The 23,019-nt window shown below is 46.1% G+C and overlaps 1 protein-coding gene across 2 annotated transcripts in view; it reads right to left on the bottom strand.

Annotated features, from left to right (window-relative positions):
* SIPA1 (signal-induced proliferation-associated 1) overlaps positions 1 to 23,019 on the bottom strand; it is a 229,611-nt gene that overhangs the window by 20,888 nt on the left and 185,704 nt on the right. For both annotated transcript variants that reach the window (XM_085625838.1, XM_085625839.1), the window contains exons 10-11: positions 17,210 to 17,455; positions 10,853 to 10,949 (exon numbers count right to left, since the gene is read on the bottom strand). In XM_085625838.1, the coding sequence (XP_085481964.1) occupies positions 10,853 to 10,949; positions 17,210 to 17,455 (343 nt within the window). The remainder of the gene's footprint in view (positions 1 to 10,852; positions 10,950 to 17,209; positions 17,456 to 23,019) is intronic.

Genomic DNA, 23,019 nt, shown 5'->3' with positions numbered 1-23,019 from the left:
AACTATGTTATCCACAAGGAAGGACTCTCGAACAGAATCTTAGTCTATACTGACTGTGTGCGTGCACAAACGCCTAAGTGTCTATATGAGATGCGAGGGGCAGAAAACTTTCCATGGCAGCAGGGCTATGAATCACTTGCAGGAGGACGGAAAGGCTGAGTCCTTTGCTTGTGAGCTAAAGGAAATGTTTACCTAAATCACTAGACAGGAATGCATCGGCTGGAGAGCAAAATAGATAATTCGAAGGTGAAATACAGCTTCTTGGCAGGCAGGCGAAAACTGGCCGAGGCAGGCACCGTTAGCTGCACAGGGAGTAGGACAAAGTTCATGGATACAGATGCGAGCTCAAGCTGAAGCTGTCAGAGACAGGGAGCAGGGAAAGGCTTTGAGGACAGAATCGGGCCTACTTGCCTGAACTGTAAAAATGGAGTAACTTAGCCATATAAAGTCGGTGGCCTTTCATGCTTAGGAATCGAATATCCAGCCCATTGATGGCGGATCTGACAGAGAACATGTCGACGGTAGACACACATATGTTTGCGTCTTAGAAACTGGAACTGGAGGGAACATACATGTACTTGTAACATGCATATAGAACCGTTGGGGTCCAAGATAGGGGACATAACTGATCAGGAAAATCCACATTTCCACATTCCCTCCTTGTCCCCTACTTGCCCTTCAAGAGATATCAATCTTCATCATTCCATCGATTTGCTCATGGAGCATCATTTCTTCTTCCTTCTTCTTCCGGTATTTTGAACGAGAACTGTGATATGGAATGCATGATGTGGCACACAGACCACAAATCGCTGGTCCACATTGCAAGCATAAACAACAACTGAAGAGCATAAGAAGGCCAATACCTAGGAAGGATAGAACTCTCCATCCCCAGGCTGATATCACACTCCAAAACCACCCGGACCACGTCCAAGTGCCTGGATTCTCGTGTATCTGGCTTACAATCTTATGAAGGCGTGTTATAGTTTTATATACAGATGGCGAATTTTCTGGTATGAATATGCAGCAGCTGGATCCGATGACCCTGCAAGCTCCGCCCCTATCGGCCAGGATGACGTCAAGGACAAGACGATTCTGGAGAACAACAATTCTCATCACTGATTGTTCCTCTGTCAGATTGCCTAGGGCGGCTATAGTCTCGTTTACTACAGCTTCAAGAGTCTTGGTTAGTCTGCGTATCAGCTTACTATTTGATATTGTACCTATATAGGGAAAGATACCTTTATTGAAATCTACATACTTGTCCCATGCCGTCTCAGTATAATCGACAACTAGGAGATCTCTACGCTCTCTTTTGTGTACTAAATGAACATTTCGATAATAATCAGGGGGAGCTAGGAAAACAGGTGGCAAAAGGAATGCTATGTAACAGGTACCATCCCAACCTAGAGGCAGACGCATATATGCCGTCTGACCACATATAAAGTAAGAATGGCGAGAAGCTCTAAATGAAGATTTACCTTGATCACTATATTCTACTGTAGTAACGCATTGGCTATGGCCCATGTGTATGGAACCAACTTTTCTTACACATAATTCACCCTTAACTGGAAATACTGACATAGTGGGCAGAATTAGTTCAACTTCGGTTTTGATATTTAATATCATAAGATTAGGCGTAAAATTACCTAATTTATACACTTCATTTTCTAAATCAGTTCCTGTTCTGCTGGGGTGACCCTCCTTATTGGGGTGACAGACTTTGAATAAAACTAGATTCAGATTTCCCCATATCCAATGTTGTTGATAAACTGCTGTGTCTGGGTCTATGGAATTTAATAAACTAAACCATGCTCCACAGGAGCCATTGTGTGTGAACGGATGTGGGAAGAAAGGCAGAACTCCTTTGTTATTCTGATAGGGAGGGAGTCGGCCACACACCCAACAATTGGTGGCATTACTAGTCTGATGGGAATGATGTAACATACTAATGAATGTGTTATTGCGCAGCGCAAGTCTATAGGACAACTCATGTGGGGGTAATTCACTAAAAGAATGTTCATCAGTTATGTTGAAAGTACGTTTAGAAACAGGATAATACATATGCAACAATATGCTTGCAGTAACTATTAAAAAACTCAAGGAAAACAAAATTAATAAAGTCACAATACAATGGCTACGCAGTAATTTACAATAAGCATGTCGTTTCATTATGATTCTGGACTCTACATCATTCAGACCTAAGGGATACATGTCGGGACAGATTCAACCGCTTCACCTTGGAGAGGACTTAAACAATCAAATCGTCCGACAGTTTGGATCTGGACCTGAGTTTCTGCTTATAGAGTTCGGTGCTACTGGCCTCAGCCAAGGGTAGCTTTGAGTCAATGGGGGAAGACACACGGGGAGTACTGTTTGTGTCAGGAGGAAGTCCATGAAATTTCTTTATATGGCTGGAATGCACCCAGCCTTTTCTCCCTTCGATCTTCACAGCTGTTCTGGTCGTCAGCAGGACCAACTTAGGAAGCCTCCACCTTGGCTCCAATTGGGTTTTCCGATCAAAATTCCTGACGAGAACATAATCACCGGGAATTACGTCATGAGGTTTCACCTCGGTGTTGTCGGGAAAAGCTGCGACTACCTGTGAACGACAAGATTGTAGTGCAGACATCAAGGAAGCCAGGTAATCTGTCAGCATATTACAGTCAACATCAGTTATTTTACGGGGTATAGGCGTCCCCCACATATTCGGTGGTCTACCAAAGATCACCTCATAAGGGGATAGCCCTGTTCGAGAGTGTGCTACCATTCTCATGTAAAATAGCGCAACTGGTAAAGCTACTATCCAGTCCACACCTTTTTCCTGACATATTTTAGACAGTCTGATTTTTAAAAGTTGATTATGTCGTTCCACGAGACCTGCTGCCTCGGGGTGTCGGACACAGTGGAATTTCCACTGATATCCCAACAAAAGCGAGACATGTTTCATTAATTCGGATGAGAAAGGCTGGCCGTTATCTGAATATACAACACGTGGTAAACCGTACCGTGGGAAGAATTCTCGAACTAGCTGCTTGGCAGTAGTCGGGGCAGTGTAATCTGATACGGGATACGCCTCTGTCCAACGGGAGAGAGCGCAGACAACTACGAGAACATATTTGAATCCTCGACAACGTTCCATCTGAATATAATCCATCTGGAGGACTTCAAAAGGATGGTCAGGAGGCTGAAATCCACCCTGCTCTACGGGAACACTCTTTCCTGGATTAAACTGACAACATATCATACAGGTACGAACTTTTTGTTTAGCTGCTGCTCGTAAATGTTTGTTGAACCAAATGTGCTGAATGCTGTCTAGCATAGCCTTCTCTCCTAAATGTGCTGGACTGTGAACTGTAGCTATAATGGCTTGAACCATGGAATCAGGGAGAAACCATACAGATTTCTCCTTCGTCATCCATCCTTGATCTGTCTGGATCCCTCCTAGTTCAGTCCACTTCTTTATTTCTTCTGCTGTGGCATGTGTCTGTATGTCAATTACGTCAAGTGCGGGATCCTTAATTGTCATACACTGTGTTGGTGTCTGAACTATTGGCTTTGTCATGTCTAATGTGCGATTCTGAGCAGTCTGTTTAGCTGTTCTGTCAGCTAAATCATTGCCTTGAGAAATGGTATCAGTAACCTTCGTGTGTGCTTTACATTTCATAATCGATATAGCAGTGGGTAGATGTATCGCGTTTAACAAAGCATGAATGAGGGGTCCGTGCTGAATGTGGGCACCATGGGAAGTTAAATAACCTCTCTCTCGCCACAGCACGCCGAAGTCGTGTACAACTCCGAATGCATAACGTGAGTCAGTGTATACATTAACTTTCTTATTTGTGGCTTGAATACAGGCTTGTGTTAGAGCAATAAGTTCTGCTGCTTGGGCTGACAAAGTATCTATACAATTTGTCTCAATAACTTTAGTGTCTGTTGTGACTGCATACGCGGCCACTAAATCTCCTGTACTTGTTCTCATGCACGATCCGTCTACATACAACGTCAGGTCTGGATCTAACAATGGAACGTCTGTCAAGTCTTGTCTAGGTTTCGTCTTTATTTCAATGATTTCAACACAATCATGAGCTAGTGGGTCTGTTCCAATTACAGGTAATAGTGTCGCAGGATTCAATGTATTACACCGTCGGATCTCTATGTGTGGTTGAAACAATGTCAGTTCATAACCGGTAAGTCTTGCTATGGTCAAGTGTTGTGTTTGTGTTCGGTTCACAAGAACCTCTACTGCATGTGGTACTTGTACTGTCAATGGATGTCCTAACACTATGGCATCGCTTTGTCTGATTGCTAAAGCTGTTGCTGCCACTGATTTCAGGCATGCAGGCAAAGCCTGAGCTACGGGATCTAATGTACTGGAAAAATAAGCACATGGCTTGCGTGATCCTGCTTGATCCTGAGTGAGTACTGACAAGGCAGTACCTTCGCGTTCTGTAACAAAGAGTGTAAAATGTTTGCTATAACATGGTGTTGCTAAAACAGGTGCTTGACATAAAGCTTCCTTTAGGCTTTCAAAAGCTTGTGTATGTTCCTGAGTCCAAGGGAGAACAGTCGATGTGGCTGCCTCCTGTGTGGTTAACTGAATGAGTGGTTTTGCTAGAAATGCGTACTGAGGGATCCACTGCCTACAATATGAAGTGAGGCCTATGAAAGCCCGCACCTCCTTTTGTGTCTGGGGTATTGACATGTTAGCAATTAACTGGATGCGATCTGGTGTAAGCTGCCTTCCCTCCTTGGACAGCGAGTGACCAAGATAAATAACTCGCTGGACACAGAATTGCAGCTTAGAAGGAGACACCTTGTGCCCCTTGTCGGCTAGGAAATGTAAAACTGTCAGAGAAGCTTTTTCACATTCTGGCTCGCTTCTCGCTGTGATCAGCAGATCATCGACATATTGAAGCAATGCAGTATTGACTGGCATGTGGATACTGTCAAGTTCTCGTTTCAGTGCTTGGCTGTAAATGCTGGGGCTTTCTGTAAATCCTTGGGGAGCGCGTGAGAATTTAAAGCTGCGCCCATTTAAACTGAATCCGAACAAGTATTGGCTTTCCGGATCTATTGGGACGCTGAAAAAGGCATTCTTGAGATCGATTACAGTAAAGAATGTTGCTTCGGAATCAATTGCTGTCAACAATGAAGATATATCAGGGACCACAGGGAATTGTGGTACAATACACTTGTTTAGTTCACGCAAATCAATAACCAATCGGTACACTGGTGGGGCAGTAGGATCAGTTCGTTTAAGAATCGGAATTATCGGTGAATTACATACATTGGAGTCTGTTTCTACAACTACTCCCTGGGCAATCAGCTCATCAATGATTTTCAGCAAAGCCACTACAGCATCATGCGGTAACTTGTATTGTCGCATTCGTGGTAGTACCACTCCTGCTTTCAGTGTGACTCGATAGGGTGTAATGTTCATGCAGCCAACATCCGTAGGGCCTTGTGCCCATAGATGTACTGGTAAAGTCTGTAGTCGGGGATCCATGTCTCTAGACACATAGTGACCTTTAAAATCACGTAAAAACAACCTTACTCCTTCCGGAGAACAACATATTATGGCTCCTAGTGCTTTCAGAGTTTTAATTCCTAACAGATTTTCTGGGCATGACTTAGTAAGCAATAAATCTGTAGTTCGTGTCAAAGGTCCTATCGTAAGTGGTAGAGGCTGTGATACTTCATTAACAATAGGTTTTCCTGAAAAACCAAGGGAAACATTTTGAGAGCCTGAGAGGGGTGCCCCTGGAACTTCACTACGTTTTATAGTTGTTCGACTTGCTCCTGTATCGAGTAAGAATTTTCTATCTTGACCTAATAATTCACTATGTACATAAGGTCCTTCTTGATCTACAGGAATCTCGATAAGCGGTAAGTCAACTTCCCTCTCTAGGCTTGTTCATGCGTAACGCTGATACTCAGGATATTCATACTGTGCAGTCTGATACATTTGTCGTGTTGTGGTTTGTGTGGCAGTAGCAGGCAACGGTGGTGCAGCTGGCACAAACTGTATGGGTTGCTGTGAGGCTGGCATGGACTGTTGTTGAACTGGCATGGACTGTCCATGCTGCATAGCTCCTTGTTCATTCTGATCTTGTCTAACTAATCGTGGTCTCTCCTTTGCAATACCTGTAGCTATATTACGTTTCAGGACTGGACAATCATGTACATAATGGCCCAGTTGTTTACAGTAATTGCAGGTTCCCTTTACAGGAACTGCAGAATCACCAGAATGTGTCACACCCTTTTTGTGACCATCTGCTGGTACTGTCTGAGAAACTAGCATTTTCATTTTTGTATCCTTCATGCGTCTATGCTCATGTTCTTGTTCATCCCTAATTCTATTGTGATGATACTGTAACATTTGTAGCATTTGCGACGGAGTGTTACTTTGCCAGGTACTCTCGAATTTCAATATTCTATTCTTTACTGGAGGCAATGCATTTTCCACTAATTTTGTCACAAATAAATGTGGATATGAGTCACTACTTGCTTTTATACCACTATTTATACCAAAACATTTTTCAAATCGAGCATAATAATCGCTTGTGTCTTCATCTTGCTTTTGTTTGCAGGCTGTGATTGCACCCCAATCTTCCTTTTTTGTAGTTAATAAACGTGGCAGTACCTGTACTAGTAAACCTGGTAGCAGTTTAACTTTATCCCCGAGCCCTGAACCTGCAGTTCGGCCCCTTTCTTCCTCTGCTAAAGCTGTCCAGTCTATCTTTTGGTCACCCACTTCCCACTCTTTTTCTTTCAGTTTTTCATAAATGCCAGCAGGCAAAAGCACCTTTAATATCGTCATAATATCAGGAAAGGTGTACTCTCCCATCAGTAACATGTCTTTAATTTCTCGGTGGAAACCCGCTGGGTCTTTGTCATGACTAGGTACTACTTTTTTCATTTCTAATAATTCCATTTTTGATATGGGTGTGTAAACAAATACACGGTGAAACTCATTGTCTTCGCCTTTTATTGGGTGCACTTCTCGTAGGGGATTTTGTCTATCCATATAGTACGGCGCTCTTTCTCTGCGGGGCAGCGAGAGAGAATCCGGACTTACAAAAAGGACATACTGCTTACGTCATTCGGGTCTACCCCCGGGCGGTCTTGATTTCTGATCACACAGTTTATGAGGAAACGTAACAGTTCCCCCTGTATCTCTACTTTCTGGAATTCCATAGCTCTGTTAATACATCCTGGATCTCGTCCTGTTTAAACAAAATGATATATGTTATCTAGATGCGTAGTCATTCCTGGTAACCTTGCTAAATACTCTGCGGCTCGCCTGATACGTAATGATGCCAGGACCATTTCATCCTCTTTACCAACCACCGGGTCATATCTACAATTTACAAGGAGTTCTTTAAGCGTACGTTCACTTACGAATTTAGGTGTACGTGAATGTGCTGACTCTTGAAAGACAAGTTTATTTATTCTAGGTGGTGTAAAGGTAATGCTAGCACCTCCCGTGGCCCCATCTGGGGCGTCGGGGGTGAATGGGTTCGTTGAACGTGACACAGCAACTATGGGCGTCGACACCCCTGTAGAATCGACTGCGGGGACAGATGCGGAGACAGATGTGCTTGCCGACGCTGGCGTCGGGACTTGCTGTTGCACGGGTACAGATACCTGATCCTGACGTTGAACCCCTCCGCCAGACGGTCTATGTGGTGTGGCGTTAGCATACTCGGGAGCTGCATCGTCTAGATATGAGGAAAGAAAAACATCTTCTGCGGTTCTGGGATGCCCTTTTGGATGTACCTTAATTGGAAATAATGGGGGTGGCAAGTCTTTTGGCATCTCCGGAGCAGCCTTAGGTAGTCCTTCGGCTAGAAGGGGATACATACCATTCATAAGAGCATTTTTTTGTCTATTTACTTGTTCTGATTTCACTCGGATACCTTCCTCAATTAATAGATTTTCTTGAGCTTTATTTGAACTTTCTTTACTCCTCTCTTCTTGTCTACGTGCCTTTTCTGTTCGTCTATGAGATTCTTTACGCCATAACTCAACAGCGTCTTTCTGTGACTGTCTGACCTTTCTTTTCCATAACTCTTCCTCCACTTTCATGATGCACTCTGCATCCCAGGTTCCCGCTACGGGCCACCTTTGACTTTCCGGCAATCCCTTGGTATAATCTACCCATAGATCAAGAAACAATATGGCATCTAAGCCATGCTTATGGTACATAAAATGCCCTGGAGTGTCCCTAGGAGGAATAGGAACTGCTTCTTCAAGCACCCCTTTTCTGGTAGTAATCTGTCTTAACTTCGAGAAGAGCGGCATATTGACAACTGATCTGATACTTACTCTTGAACTTACTTAATACGAAAAAACCCCAATAATGAACAGTGTACAATGAACAATCATTCATACCACAATATGCAAGACATTTCTGAAAACATTAAACATTAAACATTTAACAATGACCGATAATGATGACAGTCTGCCTAACTAATCACCACGCTGAATTCTTGACAATAACTGCATACTTCGGAATACTTGATATACTGCTAAACAGTACATATACACTGCTAAACAGTGCAGACCGGATTTGTGTACCCAAATCCGTCTTGACCGGCACAACCTATGTGCGCGTCAACACGCCTCCCCGGCGATGGTACTCACCGAGTAGCTCCTTGAAACGGAAGGCCCCAGAGAATGGACAGGACTCGATGACCGCGGACAGCGGACCCTCTGGACATCGGGATTACGAGGAACCTGGTGGGCCTCTGTATACCTCGGATCTTGCTCTCTCAGCTAGGCTCTGGTCGGGATACTTCGCACTTCTCACCGCCTCGTCTGGGTTGATCGCAGCCTCAGTCGCCCCCGCTTGACCGGAGGGAGCTTACAGGAAATCCTGCTGGTACGCGTTTATGGTCCGTCCAGCTGTGGCAGGAGACCGGGCCTGCAACGCACCGCCGGCGCGTGAGATGAGAAAGTGTCCCTGTTCGGGCGCCATTATGTGGTAAATAAAATCTTCTTTACCGGACTGAATTTCATACGGGATCTTAAAATAAAGTAAAATAGCTCAAAATAACAAGAGGCAGAATCCGTGGTATAAGAGGTTTTCTAAATGGGCTTTATTCCATCAAAAATGGCCGACTCGAGTCGCGGCCTTCAGGTTCCGTCACCACGAGGGTTCAGGAAGTGAAGTACAATACTTTATTGACAGACATGCATTTTTATAATAAGTACATTACAATGAAACGAATGTAGAAGGCGTAACATTTGATAAGAAAAGTGACATAACAGGTACGTAATCGAAACTAGGCGTAATAAGGAATAAAAGAAACATGATTGGTTAGGATTATCAGACATAGGTGGATCTTATAAGATAATACTTGACATAGATGCGCGCGCAGCAGCATGACGTGTGAGTGACGTGCAACTAGGGGGTGAAGGGGACTTGACATTTAGCTCTACATGTGGAGACGAGAAGTCTGGGGGGTCAAGTCAACCTAATCCCAAATCATATCTAACATCCTATGTTTAGAGAACTATGTTATCCACAAGGAAGGACTCTCGAACAGAATCTTAGTCTATACTGACTGTGTGCGTGCACAAACGCCTAAGTGTCTATATGAGATGCGAGGGGCAGAAAACTTTCCATGGCAGCAGGGCTATGAATCACTTGCAGGAGGACGGAAAGGCTGAGTCCTTTGCTTGTGAGCTAAAGGAAATGTTTACCTAAATCACTAGACAGGAATGCATCGGCTGGAGAGCAAAATAGATAATTCGAAGGTGAAATACAGCTTCTTGGCAGGCAGGCGAAAACTGGCCGAGGCAGGCACCGTTAGCTGCACAGGGAGTAGGACAAAGTTCATGGATACAGATGCGAGCTCAAGCTGAAGCTGTCAGAGACAGGGAGCAGGGAAAGGCTTTGAGGACAGAATCGGGCCTACTTGCCTGAACTGTAAAAATGGAGTAACTTAGCCATATAAAGTCGGTGGCCTTTCATGCTTAGGAATCGAATATCCAGCCCATTGATGGCGGATCTGACAGAGAACATGTCGACGGTAGACACACATATGTTTGCGTCTTAGAAACTGGAACTGGAGGGAACATACATGTACTTGTAACATGCATATAGAACCGTTGGGGTCCAAGATAGGGGACATAACTGATCAGGAAAATCCACATTTCCACAGCCTTCATGGTTAACAGAGCCCTCCATCAAACTTTAATAGACTGATAGGAACACCCTGACAGCAGCTCCTGTCAATGTACAGAGTTGTCCGCAGGACATTAATCTGTTGGCTAAACTCTAAATAAACTCTAAATCAAGACCTCATGTTTAAATGTTGTCCTTCCCAAACATCGCTTCCAGAATATCGAGTATCACAGTCGATATTTGGGAAGACTTTATTATAACAGGACAATATTTTGTCCCTCCATATTGTGACATGCTTCCACTTCTATAGGTGGCCATTAATAATAATTAGGCCTGGGCGGTAAATTCCGTTCCACTTGCGGAATTTGGGTAATTTCACGTTCTGCGGAGAACACGGATTTGCCCAAAATTCTGCGTTCCGCAGCTTCGCGGAATTTTTTGCTTGTTCGCGTTCTCAAAATGCGTGTTCGCAAGATAATTCCCCCCGAGCACGCATACAGCGTTCGCAAACAGGAAAATAGCCTCGCGAACATGCAATTCCGCATGTTCGCAGAATATCTGCGTACTCGTGGAGATTTTTTACCATTTCGTGGAGCTTTGCGTTAGGCGACTACGCAAATTCCGCCTACCCCTAATAATAATGTTTCTGAAGTTATTTTTCACTTGCAACAGGTAGGGGAGGGCAGGTAGTGGGGTTGGGATTAGGGAAGGTCACCTCACCTGTTCGCTGACCACAAGATCCCGATGAGGAATGGATTTAGGAATGAGATCTGGGGCGGCGCCGGTAAAAGCAGGCTGATCTTCACACTCCACAATCCTGAAACAAGCCAAGAGAAGAAATTTGACACTGGTAGATATGAGCACAGTCCGCAGTATGGGGTGATTCCAAACGGAGGAATACTGCAGATGTGAGGAGTGAGAGAGAGTGAATATAACAGTAAGTTTGAGTCAGGTGAAGAGGAGGCCAGAATTCTTCAAATGGAATAGTAAAGAGAGACACAAGAAATTGGAAAACTGAATGTAAGTGTGAGATGGAATACAAGTCAGGAGCACAGATTTGTAACAATGGAAACGAAAATAGGGAGCCCATATCTGTAATTAGGTGAATGTTGGGTGACAAGAGAAGCTGTGTGCTAGACGAAGTAGAGTTCATGGTTGCAATGGGGGACCAGAATCGAGAGCTAAGAATGTTAAAGAGGGACTGATGAAGGGCCGAACAATTGTGTGACAAGCATAAACAACTCCTATAAACGTTTTTCAGGATTGGAGGAGTGTACAGAGATTTCAAAATACCTAGGAACCTAAGTCTGCCTCATTCTGCATACTCCTGTGTTTTTCTCGACGGAAAACCCAGACTGCTGGCCTGGCACCAGAACCTGTACTACAGATACTCTACTTTCTTCAATTACTATGAGGCAACTGAAGCAGAGGTACGCCTAGATCTACGAGTTTCGACCAGTATGGCTCTGGTGCCCCCCTCTTTGGCCAGTAGAGGCTGAAGCTTCCAAGCAGGTAAACCAGGGAAAGATACTCTCTTATCAGAGAATTAAGCATGAAAATAACTTGTCCACTCAGAGTCTCATCAGCGTTGTAGTCAGGGCAGGACGATTTTCTTCAACTATATATAGTTCTTGTTGAATCAAGATAGAGAAATAGGCAACTGCTGTGACTAGTGTCACACTGCTAAAGCAGGATTACTATGGATGTGGCCTAACGGCTAGAGAAGCCGACCACAAAGCTGGAGGCCCGGATTCGAGTCTTGGCAGGGACGTGCAGCATCCTGTGATTCTGGGCAAATCACTTAATCTCCCTATGCTTAACAAAATGAATGTGTACATGTGTAACGCACCTGGTGCTCATGTAAATGCACTGATACCTTCGAGTTGAGTCTGCACTAAATAAAACTCCCAAAAAATGGGACAAAAGGTACTGTGTAAGCCAACCTTTCACTGAATGTTTGATGATAACAAACCACCTCAAACTCAAAGCATCAAAAACTGAGATTCGAACTTGCGGAGAATGGAAAAGCTGTGATCCAAATAGTAAAAGGCCCAATGAACGTGGAAGACTGCTAACAACTTCAAAGGAATTCTATCAGTGATCAAGTACTCATCCCTCTCCAGTTCCTCAGGTCAACCAAGTAACTAAATCCACATTTAATCCCATGCAGGTATCGTTTATTTTCCACACCTTGGATTCCCACTGAAGATTCAGGCTACTATTTCACTGGTCATATTGAGACGGACTACGCCAACGGCTTGTGTCATGGCGTATCAATCTCCAACACCAGACACCTCCAGAGAATCCAGAACGATGCAAAAAGACGATGAATCCACATAATCCTACGGAATCGCATCTCTTGTCGGCTGAACAGCCTGCACTGGCTCCCCGTTGTTAGAAGATCCACTTTCAAAATATTATACATAACACATAAGAAATAGACCTCTCTTCCTACGGACAAAAATTACAATGTACTCTCAGAAAAGGACTCTAGCCCACACTCGCACAACCACACTTTTACGAGAAGAAAAGTACATGCAGCACATCTTTCTCCGCCCAAGCAGCTGAACCGTTGAACCCGCTACAGGCTAGGACACGGCTGGCTAATAATCATCTGGGATTCAGGAGGCTGCTGAAGACCTGGCTTTTCTGTCCTACCTAACTGTACATAAAACATATACAAGAACACTATGCCACCCACCACAATAAATGAACATTAAGATTCCATGCGCTTCCCTCAACTACTTACTTCTGACAGATGAGCACAAATGCCATCCATGTCTTTCTGATAGACTTATGATGTCCTAACTCCAATGTCAACACAGCCGAAACCTGGATCTAGCAACCACGCAGAAGTTACAAATACCGACTAAAGACATAAACACAGACACTTTCTCTTGAGACACAACATCTGACTTACATCTGTAACAAAATGTTTACTAACAACTGTGAAACTGTAATGTGTGTGTTGATTACGCTTGCACATGAACTTTGCATGTCAGGCCTACATTGTAATCTTCTAGCATTTTAGACTGTGCATCTGTGACTCAGGCATGTGCTTGAAGGTTTGCAAGTCAGGGCCACACAACCTACAGCATTTGTTCCTCTTTCAAAACCTAGCACGTGAACGCTCACCCTTAACCCACCTGCTTAACGCAATCACTCAGAAATCCTTACTAAGGGGTAACCGACCGTATTCATGAAGGGCAACCCGGGCTACTCTATAATTAATCATGGTGTATAATAATGGTCTGAAGGACGGTGGAGGAAAGCAAGCCAATCAGACTACGAACAGCACGTCAGTGACATCATCTATGCTGGTCATATGATTATTAGCGTGAAACGTATCATTAACTGGCATACGTCTTAACATCCTCAAGTTAACAGAATCAATACAACACTACACAATTGTGCATGAGAAGATCATAATAATGCAAGACATGAGCTAGAATTGATTGAATAAACTAACTGTGTGAGTGTTTTGTTGGATGGTGTGGCTATATAACGTGCTACCATATGTATCTCGGAGTAATGCTCCCTAAGTTTAAATTGACTTTGAAGTTTGTGAAACAAATAATTTTGAAGATTCTGCATCTGTTAGAAGCCTCCTGGTCTCCAAAGGATGCCGCCATTTTGTGGGCCTCGCTTTGATGCCAGCACAACTGTAGACTCTTCCTCTTTAGCAACACTGCCAGTCAGCTAACTGCCACCACTGATTATCAGTGTCGAATTGTAATGTCATCAGAACAGCGAGGTACACAAAATGGCAGACTACAGGTGAAAAAAAATATATAAATATAACTCCAAAATGATCAAAATCAAGCAAAAAAAGTGCAAAACTAGTCTTCTTAAGGTACTGTGCACCAGATCGTTTTCTGTTTCGTCTGTCAGTTCCCTCCGAGCAACAATGCACATAGAGTGCGTTTTCAATACTGAGAGGGATTGTCTTTAGGATTTTTTTTATCACGTTCTTGAGGAGCTATCACATTCTTAGTTTCTTCGGAGGATAAAAAAACAAAACAATATTGCAGTTAGATGTTCATATTTCAGTTTATATTTCAGAGAGGAAAAATATATTCTGCTGATTATCGATTTTTTTTATCGGCCTTGATCCAAAAATACCAAATACATCCATGTCGGGGAAAACCATTTGGCAACCCCCCCGCCAACGGAATTTGGAGCTATTCTTCCAGCAGGAAACACAGTAAACTGAAATCCTTTTACTTTGTAAAGGCTTGTGGTTTGATCAACCATTTTGTTTCAACATATCAGTTTTCTCTATTTAATTAAGCAGCATGTTACATACATGTTACATCATAATAACGCTATTTTGGGCTTCTATCATGTTTGGGCAGTGGATTTTAGCACTATATAGAGTAAAACAAAAAAAACGTTGTCTTGGTTACAGTTTCCTGTCTCATGAAGTAGTTGTCCGTCTTCTCTGGACCTTTAGGTATGCTCATTCTGTCAACTACTGTCTACTTATGTAGACAATAATATAAACCCTAGATTTGAACAAACTTGTTCGAGCAAGTGTTTGTAAATGTGTTACACTACACTAGAAAGCCATTTTATGTTGTTTTTAAAGCACCGAATATTACCTAAACGCTGGGGGGTGGACTTTGTTGATTTCTGTAGTGACAAGAAGTTTTAATGACTATTTTTTCCGATTGACATCTAGACCCTAAATTGCAGTGGACGGGGATGTGGCACTCCGGCGCGCACAGCCAGTCAGAAAATCAGACACAAATCACAAAGGCAAAGGTGTGCAGTCTTTTTATTGGGAAGAAGGCCATACCGGAAGTTTAGCCAGGAGCTGCCTGCCTGCGGGTATCCTGAGCCCACCTCGAGCAAAACTCTTTCTTCCTGATGGAGAAGACAAAAGGCGAGGGCTAAAGGCTGCATTGTGCGCGTCTATTGGCCGAGGGAGTGCGCATGTAACACTTGCATGTGTCAGAGGTCAACAGCCGAGGCACCCTCTGGGAGAGCCAGAGAAGCTACAGCATGTGTGTAGAGACGACAGCACGGCTCTTTAGAGCTCGCCGCCTCCGCTAGCTGGTAATGGGGGGTGGCACTAAAGGGGGCGTCTAGCCGTAACTTTCCCCATGACCTCTGAAGACAAGCCTGGTGCCCATCCCACACTCATGGTGCACCCAGGCCCTCTTCTTGCCTGCCCCGGGGTCCTCTAATGGTCGCCCCTGAGGTCTCGCTCAAGGCTCTCTCCTGCTGCTGGTCCACCCATCCCTTCCCCTCACACCCTGGCCTCAGAACTTTGGTCCCCCTGGGCCGATGAAGCTGATTAATTGATAATTCAGCTTTGGAAACAGAGGCAGAACTGGAAGCCTCGAGCAGCCAGTATCATTATGATGATCTGTGAATGAGTGCCTGCGAGAGGCCAGTGCTTGTACACCGGGTGACGGGGAGGCAGACACTGCAGCACAGGAGTCCAGAACAAAACGTCCCTGGAAACAGGCTTTTAGCATCAGAGATGCAAACACTTGCCATGGTGGGCCCACAACCAGCTGGAGACCGCCCCCAAAGCCTTTAGGACAGCTGGATTAAACAAGCAAGCAATCTGCACCCTGAATGGGGAGCACAAAGAGGCTTTGAGGGACACCTCACTCAAGCAGATTTTCAGTCACAGCCCCATCACAGCAGCACCCATTCCACTCTGTACTGGTGCTTCTAGCCGGGCAGCAGTCGAACGCTTTGGGTGGTGGGTTTGCTGCACGGTAGGCCTACTTGGAGGTATGAGTTTCCTGTAGAAAGGGTGCCGAGTAAAGGTGTCTGCACAGTCTGCACATCTGTAGGGTGTGCATCCCCACACGTTGTTTGAGTGTGTGTCTGTGTAGGCCTTTGAGTGTCTGCAGTGATATGTTTGTGTTTCTGCAAGGGTGCTTGTCTACAGAGGGGGATCTCGGTGTAGGGGGCATATGTGTGTGATGGTATGGGAGGTGGTGTCGCCAGGTGTGTTTGTGTACACAAGGGGATGTGCACATCTGTGCTGGGTGTGTGTGTATATCTGTGCAGGGGGAGAGTCCATTGAAGGGAGATGTTGGTGCAGGTGCAGAGGGTGTGCATGGGGTGAGTGTGCCAGAGACAAGGGTGAATGACAATGTACTTGATGGTTGGATGTGCTTTTTCTATTTTCGACATTCTGAGAGTCGTTGGGTGATTGAGTGTTGTATCTCCTCTTACTTCCCCCACTTTTAGGGAACTCCCGAATCAAATGCGCGATGTTCAATAGTGGTGACGCATGGCAAACCGAAGAAAACAGTACCCAGACTTGAACTCATCTGTTGGCCTCACTTCTCCAATATTTTGGGAAACCTTTGTCCTGTTCACTTCTGCTGCTGCGCCTTGTGATGGGTCGTATAGCTACCATAATCACACACCCACTTTCCAAAGTGGGCCCAAAACTGCCCCTCTTATGTCAGTCCCTTCAGAGAGACCAAGGATTGTACTGGAAGAGGGTCTCAACGTAGCTCTCACCGATCTGGATGTCTATCAATGGACTGCTGGACTGTGAAAGGTTTGAGGCTGTGGGAATCTACATTGCTCTGCGACCTCAATTCGTCACCATCCACGAACGCCAGTCACGACGTTTATTCTCAAAATTAGCAAATGAGTTGACACTGTGCACTGTATAAGAAAACACAGCATGGAAGGCAGCCTTCTGCTTGCCCCCACGTGTTTCCTGTTACATGACATTTCAGTAGCGCATCTATATTATTCAGAGACATAAACTTGTCAGGGAGGCCTTAGATTTTTACAAAATGTAAATTGTTTCCCGGGTTTACTGACATTGTTATGTTATCGTTTGTGTTAAAATGGACTATAGCTCGATTTTAATCAGTGAGCACGTTTCCACCTGTGCTGCAACTTGAAACTCGTGCCGAGTGAGCGGAAGGCAGTGTTCTGTGCTGAGGGATGTCTTAGGATTCAAATACTGTAGGTCTAGAACTTCGTCTTGGGACCCTTTTGAGAGGCCCTGGACAGCCACACCATAAGAGAATAGTTTCAGGCTTGTGCAGAGAGAAGCCAGGTTAATTATTAATTAACTGAGGAATCCCATACTTGCGTCCATCCGTATGTTCAGCCCTCCCGTCTGAGTTGCACCTGAGGAATTCCGTCCTCTCCTCCGCCAGGGTGAGTTGTGGACCGTCCTGGAGGGAGAGGGACCGGAGCAGCTGGAGGGTGGCTGGCTTCAGTGCAGGGTCGGGTTTATGCTGGAAGCTCGGGGGCCTCACGTCTACCCCAGCTAGCGGCTCAGACTTCCGGTTCTGCTCCTGAAGAGACTTGAGGTAAAGTTCAGAAAAGCTCCTGGAAGAAAAAGATCTTTTTGTTTCAGAATAAACTGTGAAAGGTTTTGATACAGCATAGACAGTTGCAGCAGCCTTGCATGCTTGACTCACTTCCATAAACAGTACAGCATGTGTGGAGGCTGTTTAAGATTCTATTACAGGACCGGAGGCTTCGGATTATGCTTTCTCCTTCTTTACTGTATCAACTCACAGCAGCCAATAAACATACAATTAGTAACACAACTACATTGTCCATGTGACTTTGCGTCAGCCACGCCTCCTTAGCCCTCCATAAGAGCCCTGGTCACTGTCCCAGCCTCCTCTTTCTTTGCTGCTCACAGCATGAGATAAGTACCCCTCGTTTTCATTATTTTATATGAGACGATTTAGTCGCAATATTGCTTCAGCGCGCTGCGCTTTGCCAGGTGTCATTGCTTACTTGTAATGGTTGGTAGCGAAGTTTGTTCATACGCGATTTCAGCGTTGGTGGAGGGGCGCACTGCGCCGCTAGCGGGGGATCGATGGTAATCCTCTCCCGATGTAGATTGCAGCATTAAGGAGCGCGAGCTTCACACGCTTGTACCGCGCCGCTGGGCGGCATAATTTCGGGCCGTTTAAGGCCCAGCGCGTTCAGCGCGGTGTCGAGGGCTTCCCTCATCGCCCGAGGACACGCAGAGCCGGATGGTTACCGGCCGACGTGTGCAGCTCACGCGAAGCCCATTTGGGCTGGTTTTCAGTAGGATTTGGGCTCGCGTTGGGCTGCACACGCCGATCTCGGCTTCCGGGGGGTTTCAGGAGCGCATTTTCGCTCCGTGTTTGTGACGCCTGACTGGCTGGAAGAATAGTCGCCCTAGGAGTGAGCACACACTCCAGAAAATCGATAAAATTGGCTCTGACGCCGGAAAAGTCTGTAAGAATATTAAATACAGCATCTGCTGAGGGGGCTAGGTACAAGATTGATTGTGTGCACCTGGGCTGGCCCCCCCCCATTACTCCTCCAGGAATATATAATTATTGGCTCTTCTACCGCTGGTGGATTGGTTCAGTTCCTCCACCTTGCAAGCATGAATGAGTGGGTACGGTACGAGGAGGATGAGGAGGATGTCTATTATGAGGGACAGCAGGAGACTGTCCTTGAGGAAGATATTGTAGAGGCTCTGGACGCGTCGGTCCAATCCTCTGTCAACAGGGCACTGGAGACTACAGTTCCTTCGACTGTACATCAAGCATTGGCAGCTGCTTTAAAACCAATTACCAAGCAGCTGGAGAGTTTTGCTAAACGCCATGGTTTCACCAAAGGGAAACACGGGGGACGCTCGAGCACAGAGCTGGCAAAAGTGCGCCGCTGGCCACATGCCACGACCCTGGATACTCTTCCTCCACCCGCGGGTGGCGACCACGCGTATTCGGCTGGCGGAAAGGCCAAAAGTAAGCAGAGAGTCTATGAAGACACTGATTCCACCACCACTGATACCGATACCAATACCACGGACGAGGAGTCTCCCCCTAAGAAGAGGGCTAAGAAGGTGGTTCCGGCTCCTCCGGAGACGGCGTCCACTACTCCTTTCACTTTCAACCCTAGCGAGATAGTGCACCCGAGGTCTACTGACTGGGCACCAGCACCGGAGGTGATAGACTACCTACATGAGAATATTCGAAAAGGGTTTGACAAGGAGGTCAGGAATCGACTTCGGTCGGAATGCCCTCGGCCGGATCTTCCGGATAAGGTAGCGGAGACACCGGAGATAGACGTAAGCTTGCTTACGTTTTTGAAAAAGTTCGCAAGAGACCCCAAGAAGGGGATAGACAGAGCCTGGAGAGGGTGTCAGGATAAGCTGCTTGACGTCGTGGGTCCCCTCGCGAGGATTCTAGAAATGGCTTTGGTGGCCAAAGAGTCGGCAGCTCCAGTGGATCCGGATATCTTAGCCGGGTGGGCACAGAGAGCAATCTGCCTGCTGGGTAATGCCAACTGTGCCATATCAACAGAAAGGCGCAAGTCCCTGCTCATGCGCATGGACACTAATCTCACTGATTTGGCCGCGGCTGAGCCAGGCCCGCTTGCGGAGGGCAATTTGTTCGGAGACCGTTTCGTGAAGGACGTGTCAAAGTATGTAGGGACTTTCACGTCGCTGGACAAGGCCCAATCGGGGATAAAGAGGGTGTTTACCCAGGGCCTTTTCAATAGGGCCGGACGAGGTAGGGGACGCTCGTCAGGCCGCTTCGCCAACCAAGGTCCCCCAAGAGGTGATTTCGGACGCGGAAGAGGTGACTGGGATTCTACCAGAGGGGGTACCTTCTACCCCACCCGCCGCCGCTTCAACAAGCGCAGATTCCAAAGTGGCGGGAACAGAGCAGGCTTCCACGCACAAAGTTCCACAGGTGAGTGTAACAGATTTGTCTCTTCTGCCATTGGGGGGTCGCACTCAGTATTATCTACACAATTGGCGCACTCTGACCCAGGATGCGTGGGTGCTTCAGACGGTTCAGGGATTCCATCTGGAATTTTACGAGCCTCCCTGTCAGGACACATGGCCCAGGCCTCTCCATTTTTCCCAACACGAATGCAATTTTATAGACGAGGAAATAGAGGCCTTGCTGCAAAAGCGCGCAATAGCTTTGTGCGATCACAAACCTCACGGCTTTTGCAGCAACGTGTTTCTGGTCCAGAAAAAGGGAGGTGGATACAGACTAGTCTTGAACCTGAGGGATTTCAACCATTTTCTAGTATACAAACACTTCAAGATGGAAGGGATACACCTTTTGGCAGACCTCTTGAAACCGGGAGATTGGCTGGTCAGGCTGGATCTAAAAGATGCTTACCTGTCCATCCCTATTTTTCCTCCACACCGCCGTTTCCTACAATTTCAGTGGAAAGGTCGGTGGTTCGAGTATTTGGCCCTTCCTTTCGGGCTTTCCTCGGCTCCCTGGTGCTTCACCAAGGTGATGAAGCCGGTGGTCGCGCATTTGAGAGAGCAGGGGATTCGCATGATCATTTACCTGGACGATATCCTGATCATGGCTCACAGCCCGACTCTAGTTTTGCAGCACTTGCAAATGACAATGTCTCTCTTACAGAGTCTAGGATTTGTAATCAATCAGACCAAATCTGCTCTCATTCCGTCCACCAACACCGAATTCCTGGGGTTTGTGATAGACTCCAAGAAGGCGCAATTGCACCTTCCCAAAGCGAAACTCAAGGATCTCAGGAAAGAGATAGTAGCCATGTTAGACAGGCAGATGGTGTCCCTCAGGACCATAGCCAGAATAGTGGGCTTATTGGCATCCTCCATACAAGCAATATTTCCGGGACCACTGCATTACAGGGCATTGCAGAGACTGAAAATTCAGCACCTTCAGAAGGGTCTAGCTTATTCGGACCTGGTACCGATCTCTCAGGAGGTTCGCGACGAGATGCAATGGTGGCTGGGGCACGTAGAAGCATGGAACGGCAGGGCCATCTTCGGCTCCATACCGGAAGTAGTCATCGAGTCCGACGCCAGTCGTTGGGGCTGGGGAGCGCGTTGTGGCGACATCTCCACAGGCGGAAGATGGTCTCCCCAGGAGTTAGAGTTGCACATAAATTGTCTGGAGCTCCTAGCGGGCTCCTTTGCAATTCGGACGCTGTCGCCCAAACAGACAGCTTGCTGCATTCTGTTACGAATGGACAACGTGTCAGCTGTGAGATACATAAACAAGCTGGGGGGAACGAGATCGCCCCTGTTAGTGGAGATTGCCAAGGATTTTTGGCACTACTGCCTGCATCACCAAATAACAGTAATAGCGGAGTATATTCCGGGGCAGTCCAACCTCATAGCGGATTGGAATTCCAGACATCTGAGGGATTACAGCGACTGGAAGTTGATGCCGAGCATGTTTCACTGGCTGCAGAGGCTTTGGGGGCCGTGTCAAACGGACCTGTTTGCCTCCAGGTTGAATCGACAGATTCCCCACTTCTTCAGCTGGAGACCGGATCCAGTGGCGAAAGCCACGGACGCGTTCCTCCAGGATTGGTCGGGAGCAGTGAATTATGCCTTCCTGCCATTCCTCCTCATTCCGAGAGTAACCTCTCATGTTCTCAGGCAGCAAGCGGAGGTGATCTTAGTGACACCACGGTGGAAATCGCAACCATGGTTCCCGATACTGCTGGAAATGAGCTGCGATCTTCCCAGGAGACTCCCTTGGTCGGAGTCTCTCCTCCTGGGACCTCACGGGGAGCAACATCCTCTGATCACATCGGAGAGGTTGTCGCTGATGGCATGGAGAATTTCCGGCAACAGTGGGAAATGCCAGGAATTTCGGAGGCAGCTTCAGGCTTCATCAGGCAAGCGTGGGCTCCTTCCACCAGGAAGCGATACTCATCAGCCTGGACAAGCTGGATGGGTTGGTGCGTGGAACGGAGTCTGGATCCCGTGGGGACCGGACTATCCGATATTGTGAATTTTCTTTCGGAAAAGGCTGCGAGTGGCCTTGCCTATCGCTCTGTAAATAATTTCCGATCAGCCATTTCGGCGGGGCACGCACCGGTGGATGGAAAACCGGTGGGCATGCATCCTATGGTATGCAAGCTTCTTAAGGGTATTTGGATGGCAAATCCTCCCAAGCCCAAATATTCGGGCTTATGGGATGTGTCCTTAGTCATTTCTTTGTTCAACAGTTGGCCAGTGAATAGTCAGTTGTCAAGAAAACAGCTTTTCGCAAAATTGGCGATGTTATTGTGCCTATCGGCCTGTAGACGTTCATCGGATGTGCGGGCATTGGATATTACAGGTAGAGTATTTACTCCAGAGGGAGTTTCCTTTACTATCACGGGTCGTACTAAAACACTGTCTAGACACATTGAGTATAATGCTTTTCCTAGTAACGAAAAATTATGTGTGGTCCAATGCTTGAAAACCTATGAGGAATGTACCCGACCTTTGAGGTCGGAGGGTTCTACGCAGCTCTTGCTTGCAATACAAAAACCTTTTAAACCAGTGACTGCTGCAACTATAGCCAGATGGCTGCGTTATGTTATGAAAGAAGCAGGTGTTGATGTTCAAATGTTTGGCGCACATTCTGTGCGAGGTGCAATGGCTTCAAAGTCATTTATGCTAGGTTCTAGTATTCAGGACATTATGCATTGTGCGGATTGGTCTTCAGAGTCAACATTCAAACAGTTTTATTATAAGCCGGTGGGAGATATAACATCTGTGGTATTTAATAAGCGTTAAACTAGCATAATCCGAAGCCTCCGGTCCTGTAATAGAATCAAAAATTAGCTAGCATTCGCGCCAAGAATTTTCAATTCTATTAAGGACACGGAGGCGAGGATTATCCCACCCGGCTATGTACAATATGATTGTTCATGTTTACCCACCCGTTGATGATTATATGAACCTTTGTGGTAAATGGTGTTTACGGGTTGTTCATGTTTGGTTTTTCCTAGGTGCAGACAAGAAGTCTGAATGAAGAGGCCTTCACATTGAAGCTTTTTGAAAGGAAGTTGTGTTCCGGTTAATCGTTCAGATCAGACGGAAGGTCTGGAAGCGGATATCTTCACGTTGAAGACTGCGCGGAGGACTTGGGTTCCTGTTAAACTTCCAG

This window comes from Triturus cristatus, chromosome 9, assembly GCF_964204655.1.
Source record: "Triturus cristatus chromosome 9, aTriCri1.1, whole genome shotgun sequence".
In the NCBI taxonomy this organism is placed as follows: Eukaryota; Metazoa; Chordata; class Amphibia; order Caudata; family Salamandridae; genus Triturus; species Triturus cristatus.
The sequence above is the reverse complement of the archived record's forward strand: the minus strand, read 5'-3'. Positions and strand labels throughout refer to the sequence as shown.